Source organism: Amphiura filiformis, chromosome 12, assembly GCF_039555335.1.
Source record: "Amphiura filiformis chromosome 12, Afil_fr2py, whole genome shotgun sequence".
Classification (NCBI taxonomy): domain Eukaryota; kingdom Metazoa; phylum Echinodermata; class Ophiuroidea; order Amphilepidida; family Amphiuridae; genus Amphiura; species Amphiura filiformis.
The window spans coordinates 66,807,606-66,822,317 of record NC_092639.1 but is presented as its reverse complement, the minus strand read 5'-3'; the positions used below and the strand labels follow the sequence as shown (position 1 = coordinate 66,822,317).

Here is a 14,712-nt window from a genome sequence, read left to right as displayed (position 1 = left end):
TCTCCAGATACAACATGAGTTTGCAGATACAACACGAGTCTGCAGATACAACATGACTCTGCAGATACAACATGAGTCTGCAGATACAACATGAGTCTGCAGATATCCACGATGTAAACACACTAATGCTCATCTTGAATTTTTGTCAATATAGTGTCTGAGTGTTTTGAATGGTCTTCCCATGTATCAGAAAAAATCACAATATCATCTATCTGTCTACAAAATGGCTTACAATCTTTTAACACTTTATCAACTAGTCTTAGGAATGTTGCACTAGCATTCAAATGGCATGATATTATATACATATTGGACTTCAAAAGGTGTGCCAAAAGCAGATTTTGGTATTTGATAAAAACCCTTTTGTCAAATCCGAAGTCGAAGTAGACCGGAGCTAATTCAATCCGACTTGTAATTCAACTGACCTTGTTTTGTTTCCGAATATTTCTTGTTTTTAAAAAACTCGCTGAGCGTACTCAATACGCTTGTAAAAATTCACGTCGTCATTCTGTTTTATAGCAGAACATTATGGCCGCACTCCACTAACTAATGATTAGTTATAACATTCCCGATATTTGGATGAAAAGTGTAAAATCGTTTATTGATTTCACTTCTCATCACCAGTCCAGTCACATACTCGATGTGATGTTGAATGTTGGAGACTTTGAGCATAAATTTATGGAATAACCATAATATATAGATTCATATAATCAGTTACTTTGGAGATGAATTGGAAAAATACAATATGAATAAGATACAACATAATTATCATATAACATAGAATGTTGGATACCATGGAACAACATATATCAGGTACACTGTATTAACAAACATGACTATGCAGATACAGCATGAGTCTGCAGATACAACACGAGTCTCCAGATACAACATGAGTCTGCAGATAAAACATGAGTCTGCAGATACAACATGAGTCTCCAGATATAACATGAGTCTCCAGATACAACATGAGTCTCCAGATACAACATGAGTCTCCAGATACAACATGAGTCTCCAGATACAATATGAGTCTGCAGATACAACATGAGTCTCTAGATACAACATGAGTCTCCAGATACAATATGAGTCTCCAGATACAACATGAGTCTCCAGATACAATATCAGTCTGCAGATACAACATGAGTCTCCAGATACAACATGAGTCTCCAGATACAACATGAGTCTCCAGATACAATATGAGTCTCCAGATACAACATGAGTCTCCAGATACAACATGAGTCTCCAGATACAACATGAGTCTCCAGATACAATATGAGTCTCTAGATACAACATGAGTCTCCAGATACAATATGAGTCTCTAGATACAACATGAGTTTGCAGATACAATATGAGTCTCCAGATACAACATGAGTCTCCAGATACAATATGAGTCTCCAGATACAATATGAGTCTACAGATACAACATGAGTCTCTAGATACAACATGAGTCTCCAGATACAATATGAGTCTCCAGATACAACATGAGTCTCCAGATACAATATGAGTCTGCAGATACAACATGAGTCTCCAGATACAACATGAGTCTCCAGATACAATATGAGTCTCCAGATACAATATGAGTCTCCAGATACAACATGAGTCTCCAGATATAACATGAGTCTCCATATACAACATGAGTCTCCAGATACAATATGAGTCTCCAGATACAACATGAGTCTCCAGATACAATATGAGTCTCTAGATACAACATGAGTTTGCAGATACAATATGAGTCTCCAGATACAACATGAGTCTCCAGATACAATATGAGTCTCCAGATACAACATGAGTCTCCAGATACAATATGAGTCTGCAGATACAACATGAGTCTGCAGATACAACACGAGTCTCTAGATACAACATGAGTCTCCAGGTACAACATGAGTCTCCAGATACAACATGAGTCTGCAGATACAACAATGAGTCTCTAGAAACAACATGAGTCTCCAGATACAACATGAGTCTCCAGATACAATATGAGTCTCCAGATACAAGAAGAGTCTCCAAATACAATATGAGTCTGCAGATATACAACATGAGTCTCCAGATACAGCATGAGTCTCCAGATACAACATGAGTCTCCAGATACAATATGAGTATCAGATGCAACATGAGTCTGCAGATACAATATGAGTCTGCAGATACAACATGAGTCTATAGATACAACATGAGTCTACAGATACAACATGAGTCTGCAGATACAATATGAGTCTGCAGATACAACACGAGTCTGCAGATACAACATGAGTCTGCAGATTTAACATGAGTCTTTAGATACAACATGACTCTGCAGATACAACATGAGTCTCCAGATACAACATGAGTCTGCAGATACAGCATGAATCTGCAGATACAACATGAGTCCGCAGATACATGCGCAACAAGGTATCATTGTGGAGCCAACAATAAATCAGTGATTTGTAATTTTAACAGACTGATCAACATACAAGAATTTGAAGAACACAGATATTTTAGGGACCAACATGGATTATGGGCATTGTATAATATTAAACACACTTGAATTTATCATGTTTATATAGATACAACAAAGATATCATTTGGAACCAACATATATACATACATCAGGTTTAATGAATATAACAATATACATTAATAATTATTTGTAGATTCATCAATTTGGATTCATAAACCAGGCACATATATCAACATGTATAGATTTGAAAAAATAACATAACTATCATATAACATACACGGAGAATCTTGGACACTGAACCAGGAACATCAGGCACAGTGCGTGTATTAACAAACACGAGTCTGCAGATAAAACGTGATTCTGCAGATACATAAACAAACAAATAATGGTGGAATAGATTTAACAAGTTTAATTTTATATTAGGTGGAACCAATCAACCAACAATCAATAATACATGCTAATAAATCCATTCAAATTTCAGTAATACCAGCCCAACTACCAAATTAATAATCAGTCAATAATATACGGATAACAGGGTACCCTGGCAACTATGGCTAACTTTATCACTGTGCTTTTAAAGCTTATTTTCTTGTGTCACATTATAATACATGTAATGACACAATTATTAATAACATTCGGCAAGTAGATAAATTGTAAACTCGCCACCTTTCGCGACATTTAAAAATATTTCCGAGTTTGAAGTCAACATATTAAGTTTATACATATTCACCCAATCCTACATGGTACACTAGGATACAGCAGTGTCTATTATACTGCTACCCTTTATAAAGAAAGCTATAATAAATAATAAAATATTATGACAAGTATATATTTTCGGAAAGGAAATTGCACGAGGAATCCAAATAAGTGAGACATAACCATTTTCTTTTGGATGGCGAGCTCAAAACGCATGGACTTTCTACAAAAGAGAGAATGCTCTTTGACTATCTTGTTACTTTGTTTTGTTTCAGAAACATTGTAATCATCTACCAATATATAATACAACTAACAATTACTGCACTTATCCCACATCAAGAACAAGGTAATGAAAAATAAATATTTAATACTTGTGTGTTTCCTTTCCTGCCTTTCCATATTTATTTCTTTTCCTCCTTCAACATCCGACTTTCTACAGTGAACACCCTACCTGCAATCACACAGGGTTCTGAACAGAACATCATAATACACACATGGTTTTCACCCATATACCATTCCATCACCCAAATAACCTTACCCACAAACCACGTATGAAAAATAATGCGCAAGGGACAAACAATCAGTGCGCAGCACTATTTTCCCATGATGCTTAAGGTTATTAATTATTTTAAACTGTTGTGATTTGGTAGTTCACAGCATCTTACGAATGGTAGTGAGCTTTGGCAAAAACTGTATTGCCCAATTCATAGTGAGTGTGTAGAAGAATGAAAATATCACAGATATACTTTTATAGGTGCTGCGGTTCTTGAGTTACGTTGTTAAGAGGGCTGAAACAAAAACACTTTTGTAAAACGTACATAACTCATTAACAACAATAAATGAAGCAAGTTTGCAAAGTATATGATCTGCAGAATGAACTTTTGCAAAACATCAAGGTGTTATTTTTCAATAATATATTGATCTAGATAATGAAAATCGATTTTTAGGTTGCTTCGACCAACAATACCTCGTCTACCCTTAAAGCGCAGACATGAAATACAATGAAATAAATACAAAGATGCAACAACATTTGCTGATTATAAAGAAATAATACAAAAACGTAAACATTCATCCTACTAAAACAGGCCGTTTCGATTTAGAACTATATTTTATCGTTTGTTAAGTTGAGTTGAAATTACAATATCAGGCTTCGTAAAATCATGAACAGTGGAAACACAATCTAAAATGTCATCTTTCTCAACAGCTAGTTATATAGTACCTAACTATTATGTACTTTCATTGTGTTGACGGGAAAGCATATGCCAATATTGGTCCATGAACAATAAATGCACATACAATATAATCACAATTTTAAATTATTACTACTTAACCAGCAGTCGTCTTTTTGATGATGTTCTGGTACAATGTTCTGGCTGGCCGATGTATATATCCTTGTTTGCTTATCCTGGGAAAATCACATTTTAGCGAAGTCTATTGTACACTTGCATTTATATTACATATAAAATCCTTCCACCGAAATGATGCTGCTTTCTCCAAACACTTTTAAGTTAAAAAAACTCCTTGCGCAGTTCTCCAAACACTTAACATGACAATATCCAAAAAAGGTGTTTCTTTCACCAATCACTCTCTTTCTCCAGAAAACATGCTTCTTTCTGCACTGCTCTACTTTATTGACAGATGTTTTTTTTTCAGTAAGTCTTTCATGCACTCAAAAGCAAAGCTCCTTCGTTGCTGTATTAAAAAATATACCTCCTTTTGAAGCACAACGACGACACATAATACACATAAAGAGAGAGTCTACAATATCTCTTTATACTCTGCCAAGAGCAAACTAAATTGCTTTCACCTTTATACTCACAATATATTAATAGACCATTCTGTCACATTCAGCTTATTTTAGAAATGGGAATTTCCAACCAGTATTAGGTAATGCACTTGGATGAGCAATCTGGGAATTCCCAATTCCCAATATTATTTTATAAACATAAACCTTTCTCATTACATCATATTAGTGGTAAATAACAAAAATAAACATCACTTCATGTGGTTTTCCCAACATGATGTCATATCCACTTAACAATATCGGGGAATCCCCTAACAATCCTAAATTAGATATGATTAAATTTGTTTTGATCAACTTGATGAATGAAAAGGGATTGTCACACACATGTCATCACTCTTAATTTTGTAAACATAGATAAATAATCAAATTAAATTATTCAGGGCACATCACAGACACACTAGGTTCTTTAAATACCAATTTTTAGCAACAATTTCACACACTCCCATACCAAAGCAGACAATCAAAAAAGCGGTAGAAAAGTGCATTATTTTGTACAATTTCAATCTCAGCCATTTATACTTATACATTCTGAAAAGACCAAACTTAAAAAGGAACCAGTTTGAACCCTTTTTGGGCACTGGTTCCGGTTCCATTGGCTCGCTGAATCAGGTCAGGAAATATCGACATCTCCTTAGCTTGGCAAACCAAATATCACCACGTGACCTAATCGTATACGCCATGAAAAGTGCGTGTGCGTTGAAAAAAATACAAATAAGGATTGCAGTGGGGCCTTTACTTATAACGTATCTAGTTAAAGTCATTTAAGGGGTACTACACCCTGCCCAATTTTGTGCCTATTTTTGCATTTTTCTCAAAAATTATAGCGCATTGGTGACAAGTAAGATATGTATATTATAGGGGCAAGGACTACAACTACTGCACTGGACATTTTATTTTAGCACAGACAACAGTTGTGGAGTTACAGTAAAAAATGAGGGAAAACCAATATTTGATCAATAAATCAATAAGTTGCTGAATTTTCAGTGCAGTAGTTGTAGTCCTTGCCCCTATAATATACATATCTTACTTGTCACCAATGCGCTACGATTTTTGAGAAAAATGCAAAAATAGGCACAAAATTGGCCAGGGGTGTAGTACCCCCTTAAAAGGTCCACATACAGGCTTCCCAACCAAAATGTGGTTTACGGTGTCGAATGCCTTCTTTAGGTCAAACATCACAAGATCTACTACTTTACAAATATCTATACTATTATACCAGTCGTCAATACACTAAGTATTGCACTATGTAGCTTAAGAAGTAGATAAAACAAACAAGTTTAAGTTCAAGATTTTCCAAAACAAAATAACAAGAACATCAAAAATATCATTATCGTTGCAAAAAATGCACCGAATGAAGATACACTTTCTGATGATACTAACACTCAATAAGATAATGATAATAATAATAATAATAATGTCGGCGATTTAACGTGCGCTTCATCTAATAGTCCAGTCAATCTAAACAAATTAGTGTCAAAAAAGGTCAAAGGTCAAATTTTGGGCTCCACATGGGTCAACTTTGAAAAAATGCTCCGATCTCCTTGAAAATGGTCTCAATGTGTCCGTCCTTTAAAAACACTTCAAAATAAGAATAGTTTGTCATATCTTAGATGTTTCGTTACCTAGGTAGCAGGGTAAAAGAGGTCATTGACCATTGATCTCTATTGACCCCGACCCGATCATTTTGGTTAAAATCAGACAATTTTAAGTTTTTTGACCTCTGTTGAACCCAACATTTGACCTTTGACCTTTTTGGTTATAACTCAAGAACCGTACATCACAGATATGGCAAACTATGTTTTTTCTGAATCCTTATGACTAGAGGAATAATTTGGTATAGTTTTAAAAATGATTCGAGCGATTTTGAAATTTGACCCCTGTATGACCTTTTCCCGCCAAAAACTACCTTTCCACCAAGTATATTTTAGTATACTTTTTGTATGCTGTTCAGGGGACATCGCTGACATTCATAGGTGTGAACAAAATTCTGTTGCAATTAGTGGTGAGTCAAAACCCACTTTGACTGGACTATAAGTATGACCTAATTATCAGCACACATCAACAATTATTCCGCTGCCATTAGGATATATCAGAATCATGTTCGCTTCATTAATTAAGGCAGCTGTGTACTCTTGACATTGTTTCTTTCGCAAAATTGAGTTTTTTTGATATGTTTGTACTTTGTTATGTTTTTTTATAAATACAAGGAATGAAAATCCAGATTCGTAAACTCCAACTGCAATACCGTATTTTAAGGATTTTATTTCACTATTCCACTCGTGTTTGAAATTGAAAATGAAAGAAAATCGTTGTTGTACCAGCATGGTACACGCGCGCAACAACGCATCGCGTTGCGTATCGCGCAATTTGTTAACGCACAAATACGCTACGCATACGCGACGCTTCTTATGGAAACACCACGGAAGCACAAAAACCTAGTGGTCAAATGGCGCCGTTTTAGCTGATAAAATGTGGTGTTTTTTTCAAGTTCTTTCCCCCGATTTAAATATCAAGTTATGAATGGATTTCGCTCAAACTTCCAAAGGGGCCGTGTATTTACCCGATGTTTATGTAATGTAAGGTAGAAAAATAAAATCTGCCGCATTCTCCTGCGAGATTCGATGAAAGTGCAAAATGTGACCACTTTAAACTTCAACGGCCATTATTTCAATGTTCATTTTCTCGGTAAAATGACGATTTAGGTACACGATAACTCAATAAATACAGCATCTATAGGTAAGCAAATATGATCATTGTAAAAAGCATGATCGACTCAAGAAACGTTTTTCTCATTTTTTTATATTTTGGTCTATTTCCGATTTTAGGCATCATTTTGTGCAAATAGGCGTTTGTGAATTTTAAAAAGTTCAATTTGATGCCTTATATGTTCAATATCTCAAAAAATAAGGCCAATATAAAAAAAAAAAAAAAAACCGTTTTTGGAATGGAGCCTCAAGATTGAGCTAAAAACAAAATAAAATATATCAGAAAGAGTGTTTTTTTGTTATGATGTACCTAACAAATATTGCCAAAAGCTCACTTTTTTGTGATTTTCATTTCTTCATAATTGTTGTTTTTACCCCAAATCTGTATTTATATTAAGATTTATTGATGTCTTGCCTTCATAAAAATGTATACTATATATGTCTTGCGCGAATAATTACAAAGTTATTGCACTTTTACTACATGCATGTCTGAGAGTACACAGCCTCCTTTTAAGTCCGCAACTGATGCGCAGGTACTCTCAGCGACATGGATTTTTATTACCCCAGCAGCTCCTCATTTTACACCTGGGTGGAAGGAAGCAATATTTATTGGGAATTAAGCTATCTTCCCAATGCTCCAACACACTGGCCGTGGTTGGGCTCGAACCCGCAACCTTTCGATTATGAAGCTCGGGCCCTAACCATTAGCCTAGGTCACATTAGAGTTCTATGGATATATCAAAATAGCGCATTCAATGTGTATCCATGTATTTGACAAAGTTTCAAATAAGGCAACTTAAACTCGATTTGTTCTGTTTGATATCGTGATTTTTATCATGTAAATTAGGATATTATGTTCAAATCAAGTCGAAAACTATGTGCAGAAGAACCACCAGTGACCTGATTGATATGCTCATTTAGACTTAATATATAATTTGTATTTCCAAATTCAAGGACTTACGACCGGAAACGTGACCCCTATTATGAAAAAGCTATACATTCAGTGGTATGAACCCTGATTATACAGGTGATACAAAACCCTGGTGTACATGTAATGTGCGGATTTCTTGTATATTTTTGTTTCTTCACTTCACTACAGCTCAAGGCTACAGCTCTTTAACTTGTACATCATATATCACATCCCAATTTAGTTTAGGATTAAGTTGATAAAAAACATCGATAAAGAATATATCCCCATGTTTCACTTTAAAAGTCAACGGATACTTTTTCGAATATCCAACATTGAGTTTGCTCGTTATACGTATAACGACTTGGAAGGTTGTATCCTCTGAATCGCAAGATGATTCTAAGTTAAGTCCATGGGGTGTTCTTCTTTCATAGATATAGAGATACCTGTTCAGACTGATGACTTTACTAATGTATCCAAATATTGTCGGAGGAGCTATATGCCTGGACTGTAAGATAGGAGACCATGAACACACACATAAATCACCGTCTACTCCTTCATCTCGACAATCGTCATAAACTGCGTAGGTGGATATCCTGTCGTAATTTATAAGTTTGATATTGGTTGATAATGCGGGGATGTTGGATCCTACTTGAATGGTTACGCTGAAGACATCCTCACTGTGTGGAGCTCCCGTACCTGCAGGAATATGGATATCCATTTCTGTAATTGTAATGTTCTGTTAGGGAGAACAATAAGTATACATCGTTAATTTTGATTAATTTCATAGTCTCAATAAACATGATGTGCACATTTGCCTCATCCCTATTCTATTACCCAAACAAAATTGAGTGGTTTAACTATTGCGTTGCAGTGTTATACATTTAGTAAAAACCAATCAGTGGCATACCATTGGCAAGCTAGGACTTTAAGCTTTTATAGAAAAACAAGTTTAATAATTAGTTATGTAATTTTTATGCAAATTAGCTCATGAATAATTTATGAGTCCATAGCCAGATATGATGAAAATATATTTTGATTTACATTTTTGAAATGTATGAGTACATCAATGTGGCATTTTCATGCAGTTTTAAACACATTGCCGCAAAGAGTAAATATTCATATGAAAGACATTTGGGAGATGATGGATGAGGACACTGCTAAACGTTACAATATGGGCAATTACTACAAACGACAAAAAAATGCAAGGTACAAATCACACTGAAAAGTGTGCACTCGGTGCATATGGACGAAAAGATGAAGAGCAAAAAAATGCGATGGCCAAAATGCTGTCCATGTCCACTGGGCAACAATTAACAGAGAAATGATGCAAAATATTATTATGACGTAAAAATAATAGAAACATGTTCCAGAAAATGAGGGTGCCGACAACAGATGCTGACATGACGACAGCAAAATACGAAAGATTAAATAAAGACTATTATTTTGTATTAAAGAAACATGATGAAAATTAAGAATCACTTGAAAGATATTTTCCAAGGAGATTGTTTTTCATGTGAAGTTTGAAAACAGCAACCGAAGATGCATTTTCAGAGATGATGGTAAATTATTCCAATATAACGCACCTTTGATTCTAATGGTGTTATACGCAAGACTTGTGTTGGTTTAATCTATATGGATATCATTAGCTTGACGAGTGTCATAGTTATGCACATCGCTATTAATAGTAAAGTAATTTTGATCAAGTAGACCATGATAAAAATTTATACATAAAAATCAAAAGTTGGAGAATGTACAAATCATACATTTTTAATGTCCTAAGTGATGAAAAAAGTGGGTCAGAATGTGCTAACCAGAGTGAGTTAGTACAGGTTCATCTGTTGATATGGTAGTTAATCCGATTTATTACGTCACTTCTACAGCGAATTAGTTGCAAATAAAACAAGTAAATAATAAAACATTATCACTTTCAGCAAGGAAAGATGGTTCTACTTAAAGCCATACATGATTTTTTTTAAAGGCTGCCAAATATTCTTTTAACAACGCGATAGTCATTATTTCAGTGCTGGTTTACAATTATTGATCCATCCGATAGCATGATGGCTTTGGCGTAGCCAAAGGTTGCAAACTTCCCCCACAGAAATATTTCAAAGAGAAAATGGGGACAGCAAAGAGTAAATTGTCCTTAAAATGGCTAAAAATAGGAAAAACGACAAATGGGCACGAACATTAGGCTTTGCCCACTCACACTAAAATCCTGGCTACGCTACTGCGCATGCTAAATGATGTATAAGATGTCTGTAAACTCTAGCGTAGTTACTTGGTTCCAAAATATTAATACTTAAAAATATCGGGATTGCCGCAAGCGACCTCTATGTTTATTGGCATTGACATTTAAAGCCATATTATAACATTTTCAAACAAAATAGATTAGCATTTCTTTGCCATAAAATGTTAGCTTTTACTGTCAGATATATCCCTTTTATTTTTGATAAGAAGAGCTATACATAATATTGTTACATATTCTAAATGTATATATTTCTAAAAGTATGTGATGAAGAAATGAAAGCAAAAGAAGCTAAATTAACAAAATGGTGCTAGTTTTACGTCCGAGGGTCAAAAATCACTTTGTCCACACGTAATTCAATGGTATGTGTCCGATTGCTAAGAGTACGGCATGCATGACTTTGTAATTGGTAAACACGTTTGGCTTGTCTTTGAAAAGTGATGATTGTTTTACATGCATGAAAGAAATACAATCGATTTTAAGCCCCATTTACTTGTCATGTACTCGAACTTCACTCCTGTCATTGACCAACAATTAGCATAAAAATTACACAATTACAAAGGTTTTATCTGGCGCAATTTGTGAATTCTATATAGGCCTTAGTGCATTTTGTGATTGCGTGGCTTATTTCTAAATAGGTTTTTAAGGTGTCAAGATAAGGCAATTCACAACACAAGAGATGAATTTTATGGCAGAGGTATACTTAAAGCCATATAACATTTGCAAACAAAATAGATTAGCATTTCTTTGCCATAAAATGTTAGCTTTTACTGTCAGATATATCCCTTTTATTTTTGAGCCGAACAACTACGGCAAAGCAAAGAAAATTGGAATTTACTACCAGCGCACATGTCGCCAATACGTACCACTCCTTCGGTCGTGTTGTGGTACGACCCTTTGTTGTGTATATCACCGTCCCGCACGCCGTGTACGTACTGTGTGTTATGAACATCGTGTATGCGTTCGACTAATAATTCCATCGTGATAATAAAGCGCCGGTTCCGGCGTTTTATTCAAAATCTCGGATTTTGACAAAACTACAGCACCTAGAGTCTTGATTTTTGCCGGGTTTAATAAAGTACAATTTAATCGTGTAAAAAAAGGAATTTTAAAAATTCAGTGAGGGCATCTTCCTCAGCAAAATGTTATAATATGGCTTTAATTGTCGAATGAAATATAGCTCACTAAACTGCGTCTGATACATACATACATACATACATTACAGGCATTTATATAGCGCATCTACATCAAGAACGATGTGCTTGGAAACACACGAAACAACAGGAATAGTGCATAAATAACTGAGTTTTGAGAGACCTCTTAAAAGTGGATAGGGAATCAGAGTTTCTGACAGACTTTGGGAGAGCATTCCATGTTTTGGGAGCAGTATATGATGTCATCTGTCAATCAAAGTCGAGCACGGCTTGTTTACAAGTGTGTCGTTATGATGACTTGCTGAACGCGGCGGTAAAACCGGTCGCCCTATAATTTTGTACCTTCAAACATAGGTCTTTATAGTAGGAAACTTTCTTTCCCGAAGGCACCATGTCGACAATGCCTAGAAATGTTGATTTAGCCTTGTAAAAGTACGTAATTTTTCTGCTATTCCTTTTCTCCGATCGGCACCAGATAAATCGACCTTCCTTTTACGCGCTAATAACCAGTCAAGGATAGTAGGGAATTTGATTGACAGTGACGTCAGACGCATTTTAATCTTCACTTACCTGAGAAACCGTTTGCTGTACATTTGTTATCCAGCTGCCGATGAGGTAACGACATTCACCAAATCCTGACGATTCATTCCCATTTGCTGCTAAAAACTGCTTCTGGATCTTGTTATTAAGCTCTCCTAGTGCAAAATTGGCGAGTACTAGAACACCCGTCTCATTAGACACCTTTTGAAGCACCCGTCCCTGGTGACATATACATTTGCCAGTTTCGGGGGGTATTCCCATTGAGTCGCAGGATCTCTTTCTGCTGATTGGATGGAATAGTCCGTTTGGATGGTTGTCGTATTTTGCATCGATCGGGAAGGATTCTACATCTACATTTGGTGCTAATGATAGAACTGTTTGTCGTAAATCTAGTATATTGACCAGTCTATTTTGGTTAATATCTAGAGCATGCACCCAATCTCTACCTAGTCTGGTTGCCAAATCATTCGAAGCTAGTACAAATAACACAGGATGAGCCATCTCAATTTTAGATTCTTTCGATTGCTGGATAAATGGTCCATATGAATTCCCATGATCTCCGAACATAAGAGTCAATGTATTATCTTGGCGGCTAAGAAATGACATGAATTTAGCGAGACTTGCATCAAGAGTCTGAATTCGACGTCCACTGGATTCATGACCTTGATTGAGATCCAAGTAAGTGAAGTGTGGTCTATTTGCTGCCTTCAGTTGGGACTGTAACAGCTCTATGGATGACATTAGATAGTCATTTTGATGCCAACCATTGTAACATATTGGTACTTTTGCTGTGAAGAATGGGTTGGTGATACCATTTGCTTTCATGATTTCACAATTTGCTAGAGAAGCACCAATATCATCGAGTCCTCTTGATTTTCGTTCTTTGCTGAAGTTTCCCCATAGTTCAGGTATAGTAGTTTGTTTCCCAAAAACCACTTCCGATATCCAGGACTGGGTTTTAACTCCCATAAATGTAGGTGTACCACAAGCACAATTTTTAACACTCCAACTCCAACAAAGGTCGTCAATCATGGAAACGTGATATCCGCCATTTTGAAACAATTTGAAAAGATTCCCTATTCCGGGTTCTTCCCTCTCTATGTCTTTACGAGAGTATATTTTGCCTGCTGTGAAAGCTACGGTATTAACATAGGTTCCACCTAGTAGGGATTGCATTAAATTATAGTTGAATATATTTAAACTGCCGCTTTCTTTAATGTCACGTAGTGTCTGTACAGTCTTTGGCATAGATCTATAAAAATGGCTATGGGATGTAGAATCTAACCAAATGACATTGATATTCACGGAATCATCACGGCAGATCTCGTCATTCTTACAGGGGTTCTTGGTGATATTTTGCGGCAATAATAATAACTGACTTGCGATGGTGTTGTTCGCCAGACTGCACTGCAGGAAACAAAAACCGTTGTTGCCATTGCTTTCATTTTTCTTGAGAAGATTTTTGATATAATTTTCTAACTGTGAAATACTGTTTGTTTGATTCCAGTAGACAGATCCTATGGTTTTGTTGATAATTCCTATGGAAATCGGTTTTTTACATAAAGTGTTGGAGCAGCTAACGTTGACGTCACCACCGTTGTCACTCTGTTGCGATTTAAGAAAACAAAACAACAGTGTTATTATAACAATGCCATCATTAAGAGGGGTCTATATGATTGACTAAAAATTGCTCAACGTTTCGAGAATAAATGAATATTTAAAAATAAATAAATAAATAAATAAATAAATAAATAAATAAATAAATAAATACATAAATAAATAAATAAATAAATAAATAAATGAATAAATATTTGAATAAATAAACCTAAAAATCAAAAAGAGCAAAGGTAATACCATTCTATAAAAAATAGACTGGACATGAGGTCCTTCATTATTGTCGACCGGAAGTGACCCCGTAGTGACCTTTGGCCCGGTACCCCAATCTATGAACAAACTATATACACTGGCTAATATTAATGCTTGTGCGCAATTGGCATCACCAAGCTGTGTTGTGGCAGAAGATGCATTTTGAGGGTATTTCGTCTTTGACCGGAAGTGACCCCTTCATGTCCTCAAAACACTTGCGCGATCCCGTGCATACCCATACACCCTTGCTCGTACCTAAAACACTTGCTCGTGCACATGCGTAACCATAAACACTTGCACACTCGTATGAGTACCCATATTGCTTTTTGTTTTCTTGCACTGTACGCAAAACAAAACAACTTAA

At 35.6% G+C, this 14,712-nt stretch overlaps 1 protein-coding gene across 1 annotated transcript; it reads right to left on the bottom strand.

The window, feature by feature from the left end:
• Positions 1-8,601: 8,601 nt before the first annotated feature.
• Positions 8,602-13,454, bottom strand: LOC140165470 (uncharacterized). The gene is made up of 2 exons (XM_072188763.1): positions 12,513-13,454; positions 8,602-9,279 (listed from the first exon to the last, which is right to left on the bottom strand). Exons 1-2 carry the CDS (start codon positions 13,449-13,451, stop codon positions 8,740-8,742), a joined length of 1,479 nt encoding a protein of 492 aa, XP_072044864.1. The 5' UTR covers positions 13,452-13,454; the 3' UTR covers positions 8,602-8,739.
• Between the last annotated feature and the right edge of the window lie 1,258 nt (positions 13,455-14,712).